This window comes from Elaeis guineensis, chromosome 6 (genome assembly GCF_000442705.2).
Source record: "Elaeis guineensis isolate ETL-2024a chromosome 6, EG11, whole genome shotgun sequence".
NCBI classification, from domain to species: domain Eukaryota; kingdom Viridiplantae; phylum Streptophyta; class Magnoliopsida; order Arecales; family Arecaceae; genus Elaeis; species Elaeis guineensis.
Genome location: NC_025998.2, coordinates 111,652,396 through 111,674,315, shown reverse-complemented (window position 1 = coordinate 111,674,315; position 21,920 = coordinate 111,652,396). Strand labels below are relative to the sequence as shown.

Sequence of the window (21,920 nt, the reverse complement as noted above, 5' to 3'; positions counted from 1 at the left end):
TAAGCATACTACCATGATAATATAAATTATAAATTATCATAAATTCATAATTTTAATATTTAAAATTTAAAATCATGGTACATATAAAATCAAAAATATTTTTTGAGAGTAAAGATCAATGCTAAAAATCAAAGTAACATTTTTGGCAATGTATGATCAATAACAATTCTATGCAACTACTTTACACTTGTTTAATCGAATCAGACAAGGGTGGCTCTCATACCACTGTTAAATTTTGATCACATAGTAAAATGTAATTTTAAAAAAAATTAAAATCAAATAAGTCAATAGCTTTAACAATTAAAACTATTGAGCTGAACCTAAAACCCTAAAATCACCTTGTTGATATCGATAAAACAAAACAAGCATGCAAAAAGGAATAAAATTTTTACTTTCACTAAAAAGGATGAAGTGACATATTGGTGTTTTCCATGAGACTCTAAAATAGAAGCCCTCCAATGGTGATTCACATGAAAGTGAGCCAAGGTCTTTCCTAACCGGTGTGCTGCCGCAGCCTTTTCTTCTCAAGAACATTGCCGGCTTCGAACTCAAAGAATGAATGCACCAAAGCCCAGTTACTTCTGATCTTTCCACCAGAATGATGCTAAGAAGATACTCTTCAAATGTCTTACAACCTAGGATTTGATTTTTAGCTCTAACATATAGAAAAATCAAACCTTAGGGCACACTAGCAACACTTGTTAAAAATCTCATCACCCTTCTTGCAACTTTTGCCACTCAATTTTCCCTTGCCTTTTTCTCAAATTTTTTTTAGAATTTTTTTTGTGATTCTCATGCCCCTTATCTCTAGTTTAAATCCAAAAACACAATAGCAAAGCCATGTGGGATGTCCCCTTTAAATAAGGGACCAAGGAATGTGTCATGGGACCAAGGGGTGCCAACCTTTGGTGCTCCTTGGTGCTCCACTTTCTCATGTGGTGAATAAATTTATCATGTAGAATTATGGTACAAGAGAGTCTTCACATAGAAAGACTCTCCATCTTCTATATTCCATAAAAATCTCAATTAATTTTGGTGACAAATCAAAAGAGATCGGTTATGAAATAAAGGCAACACGTTAAGATAAGAGTCTTCATGAAGACGGACTCTTCATCTTCACACATTAAAATGAGTGGGGCAGCATTATTATTTTGGCATGACATCTGGTGGGCACAGAGAAGTCCTTCTTCACTTAAAATTATTTCAAGTTAGGTAGGAAACCAATTAAGATAGACCCAATCTTATTAGGTCAAAGACAACTGGTCTAGGTTAGCTCAAACACTTTGATCTAAACCAATTTAGAAACTTGGGTTAATGCAATGTGCAAGCATATCAAATTAATCTATAAAATTTATATTAAATTTTAATTAAATCAAATCAAGGCCAAATCTCAAAGTGTGTAACCCATTGAGTTTCAAATCTAACCAGCAGTGGATCAAGACTTTCGATGTAACTCTAATTCGATGAGATTAAGTCATCCGAAGAGTCCCAATCAACTAGGATTCTTTCTAATTGATTTCAGAATTAAACTCTTTTAATTCTGATGAGTCTACAAGTTAAGATTGATGTCTAGCAATATATCATGACTATCCAAAAATTTTAAAATTTTGATAAAAAATTATCAAAATATCCTTCAATAGCAAGTTACCATGTAATTCAATCCTTCAGTTAAATAATATCTCAGATGAGCTGTGGGTATGGAAATATATCAAATCCAATCACTTATCTTTATGTATCTCGATTTGAAGGTGATGATTCAGTTGATGATATATTTGAAACTCTTTTCTAATTATCATCCTGCTTTGGTCAAAGACTTCCAAAATCACCGACCTATGAAATCACATAGGATGTTCGCTCCCCTTATTAGGAGTGATTGATCCCTTATTGATCACTCACAACCTTCATGCATACTTCATCATATCTAGAATACCCTATACAAGGATCAAAGAATCAAATTAGAAAGTGAACCATAATATGGATCCATGTACATAAGGTACCATGCTGATCTCAGGTTAAAAGATCACTTACACAACTCCCATTAGAGAATCATCAGTTAACATATAAATAAGACTCCATCTGATATTCTCTCATAGGTCTATTTAGTGAACTCATTCTCTAATGAGCACCCATATCCTTATATTAGTATCACCACATAAGTGGTTGTGAGATCAACCACCCTCATTTCTGAGCATATATAGGATATGCCAGTCTTATCGGTATCATTGATCTCTGACTCAATAAACCAATGACTAAGAATATTTTAGATCATGACTATCAAAGATTTAGGTCTCACTAGCGTGATCTCATCATGACCCTAAAATCATTGCTCGGACCTATGGGATTCATTATAATCTTAAAAATAATAAGATGCAGCATATAATGAATCAAAAATATTTATTTTATTAATAATATAAATATCAATTACATGAGTCTGAAAGATAAATTATAATAAACATCTTATCGCATCCCATATGTGATTGGCTTGCAGGGCATTATTCTTTCAGTTGAAAATAGCCTCCTCTCCTTAGGCGTGCAGCATGGTGAAGGGAGGTGCAAGTTGGCGCCTCTCCTACTTCCTTTAGGAATCCTTATGGTTTAAGAAGTTTGAATTTGATTCAAATATGGAGTCTTATTCCTAACCCATGAATGAAAGAACAATGTCCTACAAGCCAATCGCATATGTAATGTGATGGGATGCTTTTCTATATTTTATCTTCCAGACTCATGTATTTGACATTATTTATTAATAAGGTTAGGCATCTTTGATTCATTATATGATGCATCTTATACTTGTTTAAGATTTATAATAAACCTCATAGATTAGAACAATGATTTTAAGGCTATGATGAGATCATGCCAATGAGACCTAAATTCTTGATAGTTTTGATCTAAAATATTTTCAATCATTGATTCATTGAGTTGAAGATCAATGATACTAATAAGACTGGCACATCCTATGTATGCTCGATGGAGAGGGTGGTTGATCTCACAATCATTTGTGTGTGGCACTAATAAAAGGATGTGGGTGATTATTAGAGAATGAGTTCACTGAATTGACTTACGAGAGAATATCTGATGGAACTTTATTTGCATGTTAGCAGGTTGTTCTCTAGTGGGAGTTGTGTAAGTGATCCTTAGATCTGAAATCACCATAGTACCTTATGTACATAAATCCATATTTTAGTTCATTCCCTAGCTTGATTCTCTGATCATTATGTGAGGTGTTATGGATGTGGTGAAGTATACATAGAGATTGTGAGTGGTCAATAAGGGATTGGTCACTTTTAATAAGGGGAGCGAATATCCTATATGATCTCACAAGATGATGATTCAAAAAATTTTTGATCAAAGCAGGATGATAATTAGAAAGGAGTTTCTAATATATCATCAACTAAATCATCACCTTCTGATCAAGATACATATAGATGAGCATTTAGTTTTGACATGATTCCATACCCATTGCTCATCTGGAATGTTGTATGACTGAAGGATTGAATTTTATGGTAACTTGTCACTAAAGAATAATTTTGATATTTTTATGAAATTTTATCTCTTTCGGATAGTCATGATACATTGCTAAACGTCAATCTTGACTTATGGACTCACAAGAATTAAATGAGTTTAATTCAAAAATTAATTAGAAAAAATTTTAATTAATTAGTGCAATTAGACTGACCTAATCTAATCATATTAGGATTAGGTCAAGAGCCTGGATCCATAATTGGCTAGATTTAAAATTCAATGGGTCACATATTTTGGGATTTGATCTTGGTCCAATTTTATTTGAACTTATTGTAAGTTCTAAGGGTTAATTTGATATGGTAGCATATTGTGTTAACCCTGAAGAAAAGCGTGGTATTGTTGTGTATGTAGAATATATATAGATTAAACCATTTAATCTACAATACATGCATAGATCAAATCTAAAACTACCATACAGGAATCATGACATAAACTAATATGTATGTATGTAAATCTGAATTATATTTAGATCATATTTATATATAATTAGATCATATCTAAATATGAATTGAGTTTAAAACTTTATACCTGAGTACGGATAGCAGATTATCACATCTAAAATCCATGGTAGTTGGTTCTTCATGATGCTCGGTAGCCGCACACGTGTCCGGCTTCTATAGGTATCCACATGAAGCCCATGTGTTGATCAATCTCCTTGGGAGTGCTAGCTCATGAGGACACCTTGCTTTGGCTGATCTAAGAGGAATATGAAGAAGATAAAAAATAAGGAGACCCTCTCCTTTTCTTTTTGGATCTACATATCAGATTTCTACGATAGAAATCAAGAGAAGAATCCTTTTTTTTCAATTCTCCCATGCACAAGAGAGAACTTTTTTCTCTTTCTTTCACACTTTTAAGAAGAACTATTTTTCTATAATTTTTTATGATAAAAATCAAATCTAATCTGATTTCTCATGCTAAAAATCATATAAAATTTGAAGCTCTAAAAGAATCCAAAAGAAAGATCCAAGAGAAGAACCGTTCTTCTCTCTTCTTCTCCCTTTTTCTCCTTGATCTAAAACTCTAGGAAGTTCCAAACACTCAACCAAAATTTTTTGAGATTTTTTCTTCAAATTTTTATATTAAAAATTAGATCCAATCTGATTTTAATCCTAGAAAAAAATAGAAAAAAAATCTAAGAGAAAAACTCCTTCTCCAAGGCTGTGCACTAGAAAGAAGACCTTTCTTCTTCCTTCTCTTTCTCTCGTTGGGAAGAACTTTTCTTTTTCAATCTTCTACTGTAGAACCAGCTAGAGAAGTCCTCTTTGATGCCTAAGAATCAGTAGCAAAAGTCTCACAAAATCTCTTCAAAAGGGGTTGGGAAGGAAGCCTAGATGCATGGGATATGGGGCGTTCAACTCTTGGATGCCCCTCCTTTCTTTTTGGAGGCCAAAAGAGGAGGAAATGCCCACTTTTCTTATGGAAGAAAGGGGAGAACGTGGGACCTTTCTTTAGGCATGAGATCTCATGGAGAAAGGGAGTGGAGGCATGGAGGATTACTTAAATAGATGGGATTTAGTTGGTTTAGTCCTATTTCAAATAGGTCTCATGAATCTTGATTAAACTTTAACTAATTCTTGGACTCAATCCTAACTAACTTAAAAATTAGTTATAACAAATTAACTAATTAGGTCCTAGCCCAATTATAAAACTAATTATATCCCAATTCAATTAGAGAATTAGTTAGATTAAAATCCTATTGATCCAAGGATTGATTATTAATGGATATTAGGAAAGTTTTTAATCAATAGGGCTTGATCCAATCAAGCTTATTATCCAATAGGATTTGATTCAATCAAAGCCTATATCAAACTAAATTGAATCTTATTTAACTCAAAATTTGATTTTAATCCCTAAGATCAATTGGAACAAGCCCTATTATCAAATAGAGCTGCATCCAATCAATTCAAAGCCAACCTAATTGAATCCAATTTAATTAGATCTGATTCAATCTTCATTGCTCAATCAAATTAAGTTAATTAATAATCATATTATTAATTAATTATTTTTCTAATTTATCAATCATTAGTAAATAATTTATTGCAATCTTTTCAAAGGATTAATCATCAATAACATTAATAATTAAATCCTTCAACAATTCATAATCATTGATCAGCCATTTGATCAAATGGTACTTCTATATACGTGACCCCATAGATTTAAGCCTAAGCCGATAGTATAAGAATAATTCTTGTACTAATCGATGTTACCATCTTGCAATGATTTTCGATGTCCGGATAGGCCGAATGTATGCCCAGCAATACTCTAGAACCCATGTGGATATAGTTACCATATAATTCATTCCTTTGACACTCGATGCTCAAAGATGACTAAAGTTTAAACTGTCAACCTAGGATGAGTGGTCTACATTGTGTCTCAACCTCAAAAATCCCGTAACTCCTTACTAGGACTACTTTGGCCAAAGTTTTGCTAAATTGAAATATAGTGATGTATCATCTTCAATTTTACTTGGAGCAGTCAATCCTATCTTGACTCGTGATCACTGTCGTAGATGGTTAAGAATAAAAACCAACTCCAACTATATAGATAGAGTGAGTCAGGATCGTTTCCACGAGGATCTAGGATAATTATTTTTCTTTTTTTTTTGAAAAAGAAATAAAAGAGAATTGATTGTAGAAGGATTAAAGAAAGAATAAAATAGTAAGAATTTAATTATAAATATAAATTAATTTATAAAAAAAATAAGTCAGAGAGATAACCCAGGAATTCTAAATTTACCATGCAAATTAGATTTATTTTTTTTTATGTTGTAATATTAATTCTTGTGATTAGGATATTAGTATAACTTATCTTTAAGGGGTACAGACTGTATTAGTAGATCATAGCTCATTCTATTAGAGTATAAACTATCTAAATTCAATTACAAGATATAAAGTTTAATCTAACATACCACGATCTATCTCTCATAAGCACATACCGTATCCAGAGATTACGGCACGTCGGTAGATGGTTTAGGCCGTGTAGACTAGATCAATACCTCAGAATAAAAAGATATAAAATAAAAATATAATTTTATTGTATAAAAATTAAATATAAAAAAAAATAAAGATCTGTTTACAAGCTTTATCGTATTCCTAGATTGAAAGGATTTAGCCATGCATCAAGATCTCCAGCTCCATATTCTCTCTATTTTTAGAATCTAAAATAATAAATTAAAAGAATTTGTTTTGCTCTCTTTGCTCCTGTATTTTCTCTCTATCTTTGCTGCCGCTTGCTGCCTCTATTTTTTTGCTCTTAGATGCTTTTTCTCTTATAACTTGGGGTCCTTTTTATAGGCTTTAGGAGGGGAGGGCTTTTCATTGTTTGCCGATATGGGATCAAAGAAAAGACTGCAATAGCATGTGTCTCATGGAGAAGATTAATTTCACTCAAATTCAATATTTCAATCCCGTTAAAACTCTCCTGCAACCTGCTTCCTTGCTGGCTTTTACATTTGTGCATTATGTTGTGTAAAGCCACGCCACGTTATTTCTATATGTCCCACTCTGCATGTCAAGCCGCTGTCGATTGGATCAGCCCCGCTCGAACCCCCTATAAGCCGTGCCCGTTTGAATCCTTCGTTTGCCCAAGTCGTGAACCATGCTGCGCATACACCATCAGGATCACATTTAAACCTCCTGGACCTGCACCACACTCACACCAAATTCGTGTTGCGCACTGTTACCGTTTGAATCCCACCATGAGCTCTAGCAATCCACTTCACTTCATGAGCTGTACCCAACCAAAAGCTTTTAATGCTTTGAATCTCCCTGGGCCCCATTTCATTTTGGATTGAATTTGGCTTGCATTTCTTTTGAATTTGGGCCGAATTGGAGCTAATTTTGAGATGCCTTTTGAGTCTCTTTTTTTTTTTATTTTCTTTTATTCATTGAATTCCTATCAAACATCCATAAATTATTGCATATCGTGCACCTAACAGATCTGAATTTGAATATGAGCTTCATCTGCATATGTTGAAAGACTGTTGCTTATTGATTTACAATTAAATCTTCATAATTAATTATTTTTGAAAAAAAATATAAAAAATATTAAATTTAAAATAATAAGAATTAAATATTAAAATTTTAATACTTTTTATGACATATTTGATGTACTGATCACACCTCCTAATTTGAACTTTGCTCGTCCTCAAGTAAAGAAAGAATTTAGAATCAAGTACCTTTTATCTTAAAGTTTCAAATTTCATCAAGTATTTTTCAAAAGGACCACTGATGTTCAGTAGAGCGTGAGTGAGATATGTCATTAGAGTAATAATACTAATCAATGTGGGAGTTAAACTAAAAATATTAATTTTTTTTAAATATTTTTTAAATTACTCTTATCTTTATCTCTAAATCATTAAATTTCATATGGACAAGTATATTGTTATTTTCATCCTTCATTTATTGATTTTTTTTTATTTTTTTTAACATTGTAGCGCTATTGAGTGTCTTAACCCCTTAAGTTTTCTATTTGACTCATATAGCGAGTGTTTAGCCAATGACTTCTGAACCAAATGGTTTTAGGACACTAGAGATAGAATACCTCTCAGACTTACTTGCTCGAATCAAACAGACTACAAGTTAAAACTAGCTTTACAATAAAGCTTCTTTGCTCTTCATATCTTTTGATGCGAAACTCAATGCTTGCTTAGACAAAAAAGCTCGGTTACTCAGTATGAAGTACTTGAATTTTTTTTTTTTCATATTTTATATATATATATATGAAGAAATGTATAGTTATCCTATATAAGTTCATGAGAAGTAAATTCTTCTTTGATGCTGGTAGAAAAATTTAGAAATACTTAAAAAAAATTGTTTAAGTTCTAAACTTAACTCTTTATTGAGTTTTCTTAATACTTGATCCCTCGATATCTCACAAACTCTCTGATCTGTACATCAATTTTTTTTAAAAAAAATACTTGATTTAACTCGATTCTTAAATGTACTTAGGTGTTTAAATACTAAATACTAACTTACTTGAGGACTTAAAAATTTTGTATTCTCTCTTCTAATTTAATCGACATTGTCCTCAATGGAGTAAGAAAAAATGAAAGGTGCATACAAAGAGAAAGAAAAAGGAGATATGTCATCTAATCCAGAAGTCTTTTCAAAATTAGTTCCCCCCAACTTAGCCAATATTATCCTCAAATTTCTATAAAAGATACAAAGCAAGACTCGATTAACCTAAATAAAATATAAAAGATATCAAAAAACAGAAGCTAAATTTGAGTTGCTTCCCAGAGAGTGCTAAGTTTATCGTCTTCAACCGGACTGAACCCATGATATAGAATCAATCAGAATAAATAGACTTATGGAGAACCATAGCCTCCTCCTCAATTTCAGTAGGCAACTCCAAGAATGATTTCAATCGTTGTCCATTTACTTTAAAAGTAGCACCATTGCTTAGATTTTTGATCTTTACAGCCCCATGAGAGAAAACTTCTTTTACTATATAGGATCCTGTCCATCTAGATCTAAGTTTTTCAAAAAATAAATATAGCCGAGAGTTATACAAAAAAACTTTTTGACCAGATAAAAATAATTTTCTAAGTATTGCTCGATCATGAAATACTTTAGTTCATTCTTTGTATATCTTAACATTGTCGTATGCCTCATTCTAAATTTTTTTAAGTTCATCAATTTGTAGCTTCCTATATTGTCCAGCCTCGTCTAGCTCCATGTTCAACTTTTTGATAGCTCACATAGCCCTATGTTCAAGCTCTACTGGCAAGTGACATGCTTTACCAAACACAAGCCTTTAAAGAGACAATCCTAAGTTGGTTTTGAAGGTAATGCGATATGCCCAAAGAGCATCTATTAGCTTCAATGACCAATCTTTTCTATTGGTGCTCACAGTCTTCTCTAGAATTTGTTTGATTTGACAATTTGAAATTTCAACTTGTCCACTAGTCTGGGGGTGATAGGGTGTGGCCAATTTATGGGTGATGTTATATTTCTTCATCTGGGTTGCAAAGGATCGATTGCAAAAATATATTCTCTGATCACTTATAATGGCTCTAGAGATTTTAAAATGAGAGAGGATATTTTTTTTAAAAAAAATTAATAATAATTTTGCTATTATTCGATCTACATGGCATAGCCTCTACCCATTTGGATACGTAATCGATAGCCACTAAGATATATTCATTCTCGAAAGAGTTTGGAAATGATCCCATGAAATTGATACCCCGCATATCAAAAATCTCAACAACTAATATCGGATTTAATGGCATCATGTCTCTTTTTGTGATCCATCCTACTTGTTGACACCTAGTGCAGCTTTTACAGTATTCATGTGCATCTTTAAATAAATTGGGCCAATAGAATCCATATTGGAGAACTTTTGCGATAGTTTTTTTGAATCCAAAGTGGCCACCACAGGCTTGGTCATGACAAAAGGATAAGATACTTTTGATCTTATGGTTTGGGACACATCTTCTAATGATTTGGTCAGCACATTGTTTAAACAGATATGGATCATCCCAAATAAAATATTTTACTTGGACAAAGAATTTATGTTTGTCCTAAATAGTCTAGTAAGAGAAAATCCTACTAATGGCTAAGTAATTGACAATATCAGCATACCATAGTTCTTTGATCACGGACATGAGTTGTTCATCAGAAAAAGACTTCTATTAATGGTTCGTTAAAGGATGCATCAGTCAATCGAGATAGGTGATCAGCCACTATATTTTTGGTTTCTTTTTTATCTCTGATTTTTAGATCAAATTTTTGAAGAAGTAAAATTCATCGGATCAAGCATGCTTTTGCATCTTTTTTTGTTAAGAGATGTCTAATAGCTGAGTGATCAGTATATACAATGACACGTGATCCAACCAAATAAGCTCTAAATTTTTTAAGGACAAAGATGATAGCCAAGAACTCTTTTTCAATGGTTGAGTAGTTAAGCTACGCATCATTAAGGATCCTACTAGCATAGTAAATAACTCATGACAACTTATCAATTCTTTATCCTAAAATGGCTCAGATGGTATGATCTGATGCATCACACATGAGTTCGAAGGGTTAAGTCCAATCATATGGGTGAATGATGGGTGCGGATGTCAATGTCTTTTTAAGATGCTCAAAAGAATCGAGGTACTCAGAAGTGAAATCAAATTTGTCGTCTTTGCCAAGAAGATTGATCGATGGTCGAGCTATTTTGCTAAAACTTTTGATGAACCTCCTATAGAAGCCAGCATGTCCTAAGAATGAGCAAATTTCTTTGACTGATTTAGGTGATAAATGATTTACAATCAAATCTACTTTGACTTTATCCACTTTAATTTTCTTCTTTGAGATAATATGGCCAAGTACTATGCCTTCTTTGATCATGAATTGGCATTTTTTCTAATTAAGCACTCAGTGTTTCTCCTTACACCTTTTTAAGACCAGTCTTAGGTGATGTAGGTACTCAGAGAATGTGGAGCCAAAGATAGAAAAATCATCCATGAATATTTCTAGAAATCTCTCGATCATGTCAGTAAAGATTCTGACCATGCATCCTAGGAAAGTAGATGGATCGTTACATAAACCAAAGGACATGTGTCTATAGGAAAAAGTTTCAAATGGACAGATAAATGTGGTCTTCACTTGGTCCTCTAATGCTATAAGAATCTGGTTATAGTCGGTGTTGGTGCAAAAATCCACCGACGTTGGAGAAGCTGGAGTCGAGGGAGTCGCGGTCGCTGTCAGGACCTGCAAAGAAAGTCTAAACCGGAGTTGGAGGTGCTCCGACAAGATCCTCCGACGCTCAAGTCAGTTCTCTGCCTCAACAAGAATGGAGTGCTCGAATGAAAATTTTAGTAGAGTTTTGAGATAGAGATTAGAGCTTAGAGAATAACGTATCTGGAGTCCCCTTTTTATAGGCAGAGGATGCAACAGACTGATAGCAACATTTGTAACCACTTGGTAGTGGGCCATTCAAGGCCATAAGGAATTTGTTGAGGAGAGTAGTGGCGTCAGGGGCTGTTCAGAGCCACGTGGAGCTTGTCGTGGGGAGTGTAGTGTCTGTTGTCGCGACTTGCCAGAGAGTGGTGGAGCCGCACAGAATCCATCACAGAAAGTGGAGCAGAGTCGTGGCCATTACTGTGGCCTGCCAGGGAGTCCAGGCCTGTCGGTCAAAGCTTGGTTGAGGTGTCCGGCAGAGAGAGGTAGCTCTTCATCTGAGAGGAGCTCGAATGTTGCTGGCGAGCCCTCCACCATTGGGTGCCTTGGGTGCTAGTACTGCAGGCGAGGGTCATTTACTGTAGGAGCTCGGTCAGAGGCTTTCCGTAGATGAAGTTCAATTTCACGCAGAATTCGATAGAAGGTTGACCGACAGTGGATGTCAGATGGCATTGGAGAGGTTCATCCGCTGGAGGGGTCCGACTGCTGGAGTTCGTGTGTCGTAGGAGTTCGTCCGAAACCTGTCCGCTACAGAAGTTTGGTCGGAGTTCGATCTCCGTAAAAGTTCGGATGGAGATCATTTATCGAGGAAGCTCGACCGAAGCCTGCCTGCAATAGAAGTTCGGAAGGAATTCGCTCACAATAGAAGCTCAGGTGAAGGCTTATAGTAGAAATCCGACGTGGACCGCTCGTAGTAGAAATTCGGAGCAGACCGCTTGTAGTGGTAGCTCGGAGCAGACCGCTTGTGGTAGAAGTTCGGAGTAGACCGCTTGTGGTGGGAGCTCAGAGTCCGGCCCTTGCCAGAATTCGGATGAGGCCCACCTGCGATAGGAGCTTGGGGCTGAAGTTCGGCTCCCGTAGGAGCCTGGACGAAGTCTACCTGCAGTCGGGGTTCGGGGAAGAAGTTCGGCTCCCGTAGGAGCTCGGACGAAGTCTAGAAGGTGGTCGACCACCGTAAAAACTTGGATGGAGTCCGTCCGTCATGGAGAATCCGGATGACACTGGTGGGGGTTTATCCATCGGCAGAACTTGGGAACATTGCGGAAGCTCGGCCGTCGGAGAGGTTAGGGAAGATGTCGTCGAAGGTCGGATGCCGATAGAATCTCGGGAGGGTCACTCCTGGCACGAACTTGAGCTGGGGGGTATTTTATACCCAACACCAGTTCCTCTACTTTTGAGTTTGACTTTCGAATGAAGGAAGTATAGAGAAGTTGTTACAGCCGAAGTTGCCCCCTTGAATTATGCGCACGACCGCCCTCAGATATTCTGGCATTTAATGCACGCATGCCGGAGTCTTTTCAAATTGGGGTGATCCGAAGAGACTTTTCGAAATTCCCGTTGGAGCGTTACTCCAGGTACGGTGCAATGATGGCTCTGCCAGCTGTCAGCCGTACGCCATGGTGAGTGGGACACGTGGCGGGCATTGGTCGGCCTAGGGATATCCGCCATCATGACTGTGCTAGGCCCTATTGCCTATTTAAACCCACTCCTTCCTTCCAGGGACTTCACTTCGCCTGAGAGTCCAGTTGGTGCCTTTCTTCAATCTGAGAGTTCTGCCGCCCATCAGCGCCCTTTTCGACCCTAGGCGTTCTTTGCGTCAATCCCCGCCATCTCTGTCGGCTCCCAGCCTACGTCGGGCCAATCTAGGTTGGTCCCAAAACTTCTCTTGTCATTGTTGTTGTTCCTTCCTCTTCTTGCTTTGTTTGTTTAGCTTCCGAGGGTTTATTCGCAATCTTTCTCGATTTTTTGGGATTTCCTTCTTTCTTTTCTCTTGTTGCAGGCACGGACGTAGAAGTTGCCTGGGCGGCCCTCGCCGTCGACGTCCCTTACGACGCCGAGCCTTCAGTCCCCCGAGCCCTTTCGAGGAGTTCTCCCGCCAGGGCTTCTGCCCCGGAGGTCCGTCTCGAGGGGATGCTATGGATCGAGAGGAGGAGGAGAAGGGAAACGGTGGCCCGCAAGTTCAGCGGCTGTCGAGCTGCCACTGAAGGCTCCCACAGCTTCGAAGGGGACTTGAGGGAGAATTTCTTTAACAACAGGGATTTAATAACGGAATTGGCCGGTGAGTGCGTCCTGCCTGAGAATTTTGAAGTAGTTGAACGGAGCGACACCGGTCAAGGGGGTGGAGTTGCCATCATAAGCTGCGGTGGGCTTCTTGACGTCGTCGGGGTCGAGGGACCAGAGGCGATCGGTGCTGACGGCGGAACAATAGAACTTGTTGCGGGGGCGGTGGAAGTAGCGCATGCTGACCTCGCTAAAGTACCTGGGATGGTAATTGTCGGAGAGAATATGGTGGTGGTGCATGCCTCCGGCGTTACCACGGCCACCGGGGTACTTCTGATTCTTCTTGAAGCAGGTCATCGTTGCCGTCGTTGTCGCCGCTGCCGCCCCTTGAGTTCTATCCCGCTCTTTTCCCCATAGGGTTAGGGTTTCGGTAATGGGGCGGAACGAGGCAGAGGGTGAGAGCCGATGGGTTCGTCATACGTACTGAAAAATACTGCTGGGAAAGATGGAACTGGAAGGAGAAGTCGAAAGCTTGAAGCGGTCTCTAATGTATTCTTTTCAGGTCTTGTCGTATTGTTCTTCTTTCTTTGGCCTTCAGGGCTTTGTAATGTATACCGTGTTAATCAAAATGAAAAGGAAATTTTTTGTTACCTCGTCTGCACTTTGTGTTAAATTGTTGTCCGCCGAACTTCTTTTATTTTTTTGTCTCGTTCGATGTCGATGTTGTCAGAAGGTTCCTGGTCGTCGCCACATTGGTTTGCTTTTCTTGTCATCTTTCTTTTTCGGCCTTCAGGGCTTTGTAATGCATACTTAGCTAATGAAATGAAAAAAAAATTTTCCATTACCTCTTCTACTCATGTGTTGAGTTTCGTTTGCCGAACTTCTTTCTGTTTTTGTCTTGCTCGATATCGATGTCATTCAAAGCTACCCAATCGTCGTCGCATTGACCTGTCCCTTTTATTTATGGCCGCAGATTTGTCCGGGGCCACTTGAGTTTGACGCTTTCTTTTAGAGTTCGAGCTCGGGGGTCTGAACTTCTCATCGTCTTGAGGAAGCCGTCTTATCCTTGGCCTGTGTTGAGAGCCCTCTTGGAGACTGAGGATTTTTGATAAGAATCCTCATCCTCGCTGAGATGAGGTCCCCTATATCTTTGACGTAATTTATTTTTCATTTGTCGCTGGTGTAGTTCGTCGCTTTCCTTTTTAACTTCCCCCCTTTTTTCTTTTTCTTTTCTCGAGTGAGGGTTTTCCCTCTGTTCTTAGCGGGGTCGCGGGACGCGGAGGGGCCGTCGAGAAGGTTTTCTTTTTCTTATCTAGTCTTGAATGACCGGATCTTAGTTGGCGTTAGGATGAGGTTCTCCTCCTATTCCTGATGTAGTCGATTTCAGCTCAGGTTAGGACGAGGTTCTCCTCCTGTTCCTAACAGGGCTGTGGGGGCACATATAGACGTTGCAGGGCCTCTCCCTCCATCCGGTCTAAAGGTAACCGGGCCTTCGACTTTGCTCATATTAGGACGAGGTTCTCCTCCTGCCCCTAACATGGCTGTAGGGGCATATAAGGGCGTTGCAGAGCCTCTCCCCCCATCCGATCTAAAAGTAACCGGACCTTCGACTTTGCTTATGTTAGGGCGAGGTTCTCCTCCTATCCCTATCATGGCTATGGGGGCGCATAAGGGTATTGTAGGGCCTCTCCCCCCATCCGATCTAAAGAGAACCGGGCCTTCGACTTTGCTCATGTTAGGGCGAGGTTCTCCTCCTGTCCCTAACATGGCTGTGGGGGCACATAAGGGCATTGTAGGGCCTCTCCCCCCATCCGATCTAAGAAAAACCGGGACTTCGACTTTGCTCATGTTAGGACGAGGTTCTCCTCCTATTCCTAATATGGCCGTGGGGGCACATAAGGGGCCGTTATATGGGCCTCTCCCCCCGTCCGATCTTAAAATAATCGGACTTCCAACTTTACTCACGTTAGGACGAGGTTCTCCTCATGTTCCTAACATGGCTTTGTTTTTGTTGTTTGAAGGGGTTATCCCCTGTCGTTACGAGTCTATGCCGAAAGGAAAAGATATGCAAATCTGAAAGAAATCTTGATTTAAAGCAAAGTCGTTAGTAATACATTTACAGGTTTTTTAAATCCCATGGTCGTAGAAGGTCTGCTCCCCGTCGAGGTCCTCCATAGATGGAGTTGATGATCCCGATTGGAGACCGATCTCCGAACTGCTCTTCCCTCCTCGGTGGCTCAGGTTGCGGCAGGGCCCTTGGCCGATCCTCTCTACCCTCAGGCCGACGTCGAATGAACCTGTCGAGCCGACCTCATCTGATGAACTCCTCGATCTCGTCTCAGAGTTGAATGCATTCCTCTATGTCGTGGCTGTGGTCACGATGGTAGAGGCAGAACTTGTTAGGATTGCGCTTTCCGGGGTGTGTGTGCATCCTTTCCGACCTTGGGAGCTACTCCCTGACCTCCATCAGCATCTGAATTTTCGATGCATTGAGGGGGGCATAGCTGCAGAATCTTCCTGGGGGAGAGCCCCGTCGAACTCTGCGATCCGGGCTTCTCTGCCTGCATGCTCGGGGAGGAGTCTGGGCGCGCTTGTGCCTGGGAGGAGTCCGAGAACATGGCCGAGCTTCACTCGGCCCACTTTCAACTACGGCCCTGCTGGAGTCGCCCGCCTGCCGCTCCTTCGCAGCCTCCTCGTCCTTCAGCTTGAAGGCTTCCTCCGCTCGGGCATATCCTTCAGCCCGAGCCAGCAGATCGGCAAAGTCTCTGGGATACTTCTTTTCCAGGGAGAAGAGGAGGTCATTCTTTTGAAGGCCGCTCTTTAAGGCGGCCATTGCAACCGATTGGTCCAGGTTCCATACCTCCAGGATGGCGGCGTTGAAGTGGTTGATGTAAGCTCGAATGAATTCTCCCTCCTTTTGCTTGATGTTAATGAGGGACTTCGAACCTCACTGGGGACATCGGCTGCTGACGAAATGAGCCACGAACTGGTGACTCATCTGGTCAAAGGAAAAGATTATACCCGACTTCAGTGCCGAGTACCAGTTCCTTGCTGCTCCCTTCAAGGTAGACGAAAAAGCTCGACACAAGATGGCGTCTGGCGTGCCATGGAGCAGCATCATGGTTCGAAAGGCCTCCAGGTGGTCGACCGGGTCCGAGGTCCCGTCGTAGCTCTCGAATTTGGGGAGCTTGAAGTTCGGTGGGATTGGTTCCTGCATGATCATTTGAGAGAAAGGAGGATCAGTACAGATGTCCTCACCGTAAGCAGTGGGAGCACGGCGGAGCTCTTCGATCCGCCGATTCATCTCCTGGAATCTCTGATCCAGGAGGTCCTCTCGATTGTGGGGCTCGAGGGTCTTCTGGTGGAGCGGAGGCAGGGACTCTCTGGGGGTTGAATCATGATTGGATGGAGGACTCTCCGCCTTCTATTTTTCTTTTCTGGGAAAGACAGGGCGGCTGGCCCATATGGCCCGCCCGATCGTCGGATTCTGGAACTCCGACGATGCTCTTTCCAGCCGCACCGCTGCCTGCGGATGCTGCTGCATGGCCTGCACTGCTTCGGTGAGGCCTCTGACCTGTTGAACCAGCAAGTCAAACTACTCCATGCCGACTGCCATCGTCGGAGGAAGAGGAGCCTGAGAAATCGGAGATGAGGCCGGGGCTTGCGGAGCTCGTTGAGATCTGGCCGCAGAGGCCGTTGACCGCCTGGTGGATGCCCTTCAGGGAGGCATCAGGTGGAGATCAGGATGGCAACTGGAGGAGGAGATGTCAGAGAAGATGACCGGAGGTGGTCCCGTTGAGCACTCCTTTAAGAACAAGGGTACTACAAAGACACAGTCGCCCTTCCTCTAGCGCCAATCCTGTTGGTGCAAAAATCCGCCGACGTCGGAGAAGCTGGAGTCGAGGAAGTCGCGATCGCCGTCGGGACCTGCAAAGAAAGTCTAAACCAGAGTTGGGGGTGCTCCAGCAAGCCCCCCCAGCCGAAGTTCGTGTCAGGAGTGACCCTTCTGGGATTCTACCGGCGTCCGACCTTCGGCGACATCTTCCCAAACCTCTCCGACGGCCGAGCTTTCGCAATATTCTCAAGTTCTGCCGACGGATAAACCCCCACCAGTGTCAACCGGATTCTCCATGACAGACGGACTCCATCCAAGTTTCTACGGTGGTCGACCACCTTCTAGACTTCGTTCGAGCTCCTACGGGAGCCAGACTTCTTCTCCGAACTCCGACTGCAGGTAGACTTCGTCCGGGCTCCTACGGGAGCCGAACTTCAATCCCAAGCTCCTATCGCAGGTGGGCCTCATCCGAATTCTGGCAAGGGCCAGACTCTGGGCCCCCACCACAAGCGGTCTACTCTGAACTTCTACCACAAGCGGTCTGCTCCGAGCTACCACTACAAGCGGTCTGCTCCGAATTTCTACTACGAGCGGTCCACGTTGGATTTCTACTGTAAGCCTCCACCTGAGCTTCTATTATAAGCGAATTCCTTCCGAACTTCTATTGCAGGCAGGCTTCGACCGAGCTTCCTCGACAAATGATCCCCATTCGGACTTCTATGGAGATCGGACTCCGATCGAACTTCTGTAGCAGATACGTTCTAGACGAACTCCTACGACACACGGACTCCAGCAGCCGGACCCCTCCAGCGGATGAACCTCTCCAGTGCCATCCGACATCCACTGCCGGTCGACCTTCTGCCAAATTCTTTGTGAAATCGAACTTCGTCTATGGAAAGCCTCTGACCGAGCTCCTACAGCAAATGACCCTTGCCTGCAGTACTAGCGCCCAAGGCACCCAACGGTGGAGGGCTCGCCAGCAACATCTGAGCTCCTCTCAGATGGAGAGCTACCTCTCTCTGCCGGACACCTCAACCAAGCTTCGGCCGATAGGCCTGGACTCCTGGCAGGCCACAGTAATGGCCACGACTCTGCTCCACTTCCTGTGATGGATTCTGCGTGGCTCCACCACTCTCTGGAAAGTCACGACAGCAGACACTACTCCACTCCCCGCGACAAGCTCCACGTGGCTCTGAACAGCCTCTGACACCACTACTCTCCGCAACAAATTCCTTATGGCCTTGAACGGTCCACTACCAGGCGGTTACAAACGTCACTATCAGTCTGTTGCATCCTCCGCCTATAAAAAGGGGACCCCAGATACATTATTCTCTAAGCTCTAATCTCTATCTCAAAACTCTGCTAAAATTTTCGTTCGAGCACTCCATTCTTGTTGAGGCAGAGAACTGACTTGAGCATCGGAGGATCTTGCCGGAGCACCCCCAACTCCAGTTTAGACTTTCTTTGCAGGTCCCGACGGTGACTGCGACTCCTTCGACTCCAGCTTCTCCGACACCGATGGATTTTTGCACCAACAATCAGAATATCCACCAAGAAAATAATAGAACTTATGTTCGGCTAACCTTTCCAACATTTGGTCAATAAATGGTAGAAAAAAATGATCCTTTCTTGTGGCTGCATTCAATTTTCTGTAATCAATACAGACTCTCCATCCAGTTTGGATTCTAGTTGGTACTAACTTATTTGCTTCATTTTGGACCACTGTTATCCCTAACTTTTTAGGCACTACTTGAGCTGGGCTAACCCATGAACTATCTGAAATGGGGTAGATAATTTTATTGTCTAGTAACTTGAGAATCTCTTTCTTCACTACCTCCTTCATAGCTGGGTTAAGTCTTCTTTGGGGTCTCTAATTGGCTTGGCTTCCTCTCCTAAATGAATTTGATGCTGGACAATTGAAGGGTTGATCCCTTTGATGTCAACCATGGTCTAGCCTATGACTTTCTTATTCTCTTTGAGGATAATTAAAAGTTTCTCCTCTTGGGTTTGATCTACGTCTGATGCGATGATTACGGATATAATTTTTGATGGACCTAGATATGCATATTTGAGTAGCTCAAGGACTGTTTTGAGTTCTAGTTTTGGTACTTCCTCAATAGATGGCTTGTGTATTGGTTCATCCATCCATACAAGTAGTTCGACAAGTGGTTGCCATTGTGGATGAACTCTCTAATCACTGGATGGAGAAATTTTATAAGCTATTTCAAATTTTTGATCTGACCAAAGATTACAGTCAAAATATTCTTCTCTTAGGTCAATGGTCTCAGAGATCTCATCTTGGATTAGGTTTACATCAACGAATTGGTCCCTTTTATTTTCAAGATTGAAAATATTAAGATCAATGGTCATATTTCCAAATGAGAGCTTTATGAGTCTATTACGATAATTGATTAGAACGTTGGTGGTTGCTAAGAATGATCTTGCTAAGATTACTGGGATGTGACCTTTTGGATTAGACACTGGTTCAGTCTCGAGGATTAGAAAATGCACAGGATAAATAAAATTTTCGATCTTGATTAATACATCCTCCACAACTCCTTTAGGGATCCTCACTAATCGATCTGTCAATTGTAATATAATTTCTGTAGGCTTTTGATACGATCGCGATGTTGTCATTAGGACACCATGATTATCAATCTAATTCTGACTTCAATAAAAATAAAAAATATGTAGAAAGTAGTGAGTCGGATTGAATTCATAGAGAAGGTAGGATATTGATTTGAAATCTTTGATTTTACAAAAAATAAAATAAAATTTTAAAGAAAATAATTTAAGTCAAAAAATAAAAATTAAAAGTATGAAAAATAAATCAGATACTAAGATCTACTAACTAGATCCTAACATCTACTTGTAATAAAAATGAATAATAAAAATTTAAAAAGTATAAAATAAATTGGTACTAAGATCTACTAACTAGATCCTAGCATCTACTTGCGAAAAATAAAAGACAGAAATTTAAAATGCAAGAAAATAAATTTTGTATTAATTAAAATTAAAATTTAAGTATAAGAAATTTAAAAAAATAATATAATAAAATAAAAATAAAACTATAATAAAAATCTAAAGTTGATCAGTCCAGCCTCATCGAAAAGATGGTTGATGACCTTTTCTTCTTCCATCATACTCCATAGAGTGAGTCGACTTTTCTCCTCCTTCTCCTAGGGTTCCTAAAGCTATATAATATTTTTCTCTATTTTTTTCTATCCTTTTCATTGAATTTTTCTACCATTTAGACTTATTCCTAGACTCCTTATTTATAGATAAATTTTTAATATTTTTTTGGTAGAAAAAGGAGTCCTAAAACCCTTAAAATTCATATTAAACACTTAAGAATTTTTTTGGCCATCGGATGGAGCTTAGACCGCCCAGATCTGCCCAAAAAAATAGAGTTGCATTCCTTATCAAAGTTGGATCAATTGTCAGCCATCTGATCACACTTCAGATGAGATCTGGGCCGTTGAGCAACATCCTTTATCTCCTATTCAAGGTCGGGATGAATGCTAGCCGTCGGATTAGCCATCGAATGGATTTTCGATCATCAGATCATGCTTAAATCTTCTTCTTTTAACTGGCAACGAATGTGGACTATCGAATCTAGTTTAGTTTGAATTTGGATCATTGGATCGCACAAATTTCTTCAGCCTCGCCTGTGAATCATCCCTGTGGACTGTGAAACTATTCTGTGGACCGCATCCTTGGTTCTGTGGATCGAACGGTCGGTCCATCGTGCACCAAAGGTAATAAAAATTATTTTTTAGGATATTTTGACTTGATTTTTTCTTCAATTTTTATCTAAAAAATTTTAAAAAATATGCATTAAATTTTTCAAAGATTTTTTATCATTTTGGTGCTTAAATTGCTTAATTAAATCAACATCTATTTTTCATAAATATGCTCTAATTTTATATTTTTTAAAAATTATTTTTTTTTTTAAAAAAAATAATTTATCCATAAAATTAAATTTTTAAGAAGATGTTAGCACCATAAATTACCAAAAATATCTTCAAATAAATATAAAAATATATCATTTATTGTACCCCCTAACTTGAACTTTGCTCATCCTCGAGTAAAAAAAAAATTTAGAATTAAGTATCGTTTAACTTAAAATTTTAAATTTTATCAAATAATTTTTAAATAACTATTGATGTTCAGTAGAACGTGAGTGAGGTATGTCATTGGAGTATTGATACTAATCAATATGAGAGTTAAATTAAGAACACTAAATTTTTTCTAAACTTTTTCAAATTTATTCCTACCTTTATCTCCAAATCATTAACCTTCATATGGACAAGTATATTGTTACTTCCATTCTTCATTTATTGATTGATTTTTTTTTTTTAACATTATACTGCTATTGAATGTTTTAACTCCTTAAGCTTTCTGTTTGATCCATGTAGCGAGTTTTCAATTAATGACTCCCAAACCAGATGACTTTAGGGCACTAGGTATAGAATATCCCTCAGACCTATTTGCTCGAATCAAACAGGCTATGAGTTAAAACTAGCTTTGCAACAAAGCTTCTTTGCCCTTCATACCTTTTGATATGAAACTCAATGCTTGCTTAGGTAAAGAGGCCCGATTACTTAGTATGAAGTATTTAAAAACTTTTTTTTTTAAATATATAAAAAAATATATAGTTACTCTACATAAGC

At 39.5% G+C, this 21,920-nt stretch overlaps 1 protein-coding gene across 1 annotated transcript; it reads right to left on the bottom strand.

Moving 5' to 3' along the window:
* Positions 1-7,074: 7,074 nt before the first annotated feature.
* On the bottom strand, positions 7,075-13,769 carry LOC140858816 (large ribosomal subunit protein uL15y-like). Its single transcript, XM_073260098.1, has 2 exons — positions 13,520-13,769; positions 7,075-7,166 (listed from the first exon to the last, which is right to left on the bottom strand). The coding sequence occupies exons 1-2, from the start codon at positions 13,767-13,769 to the stop codon at positions 7,075-7,077; spliced, it is 342 nt and encodes a 113-aa protein (XP_073116199.1).
* Positions 13,770-21,920: the final 8,151 nt, after the last annotated feature.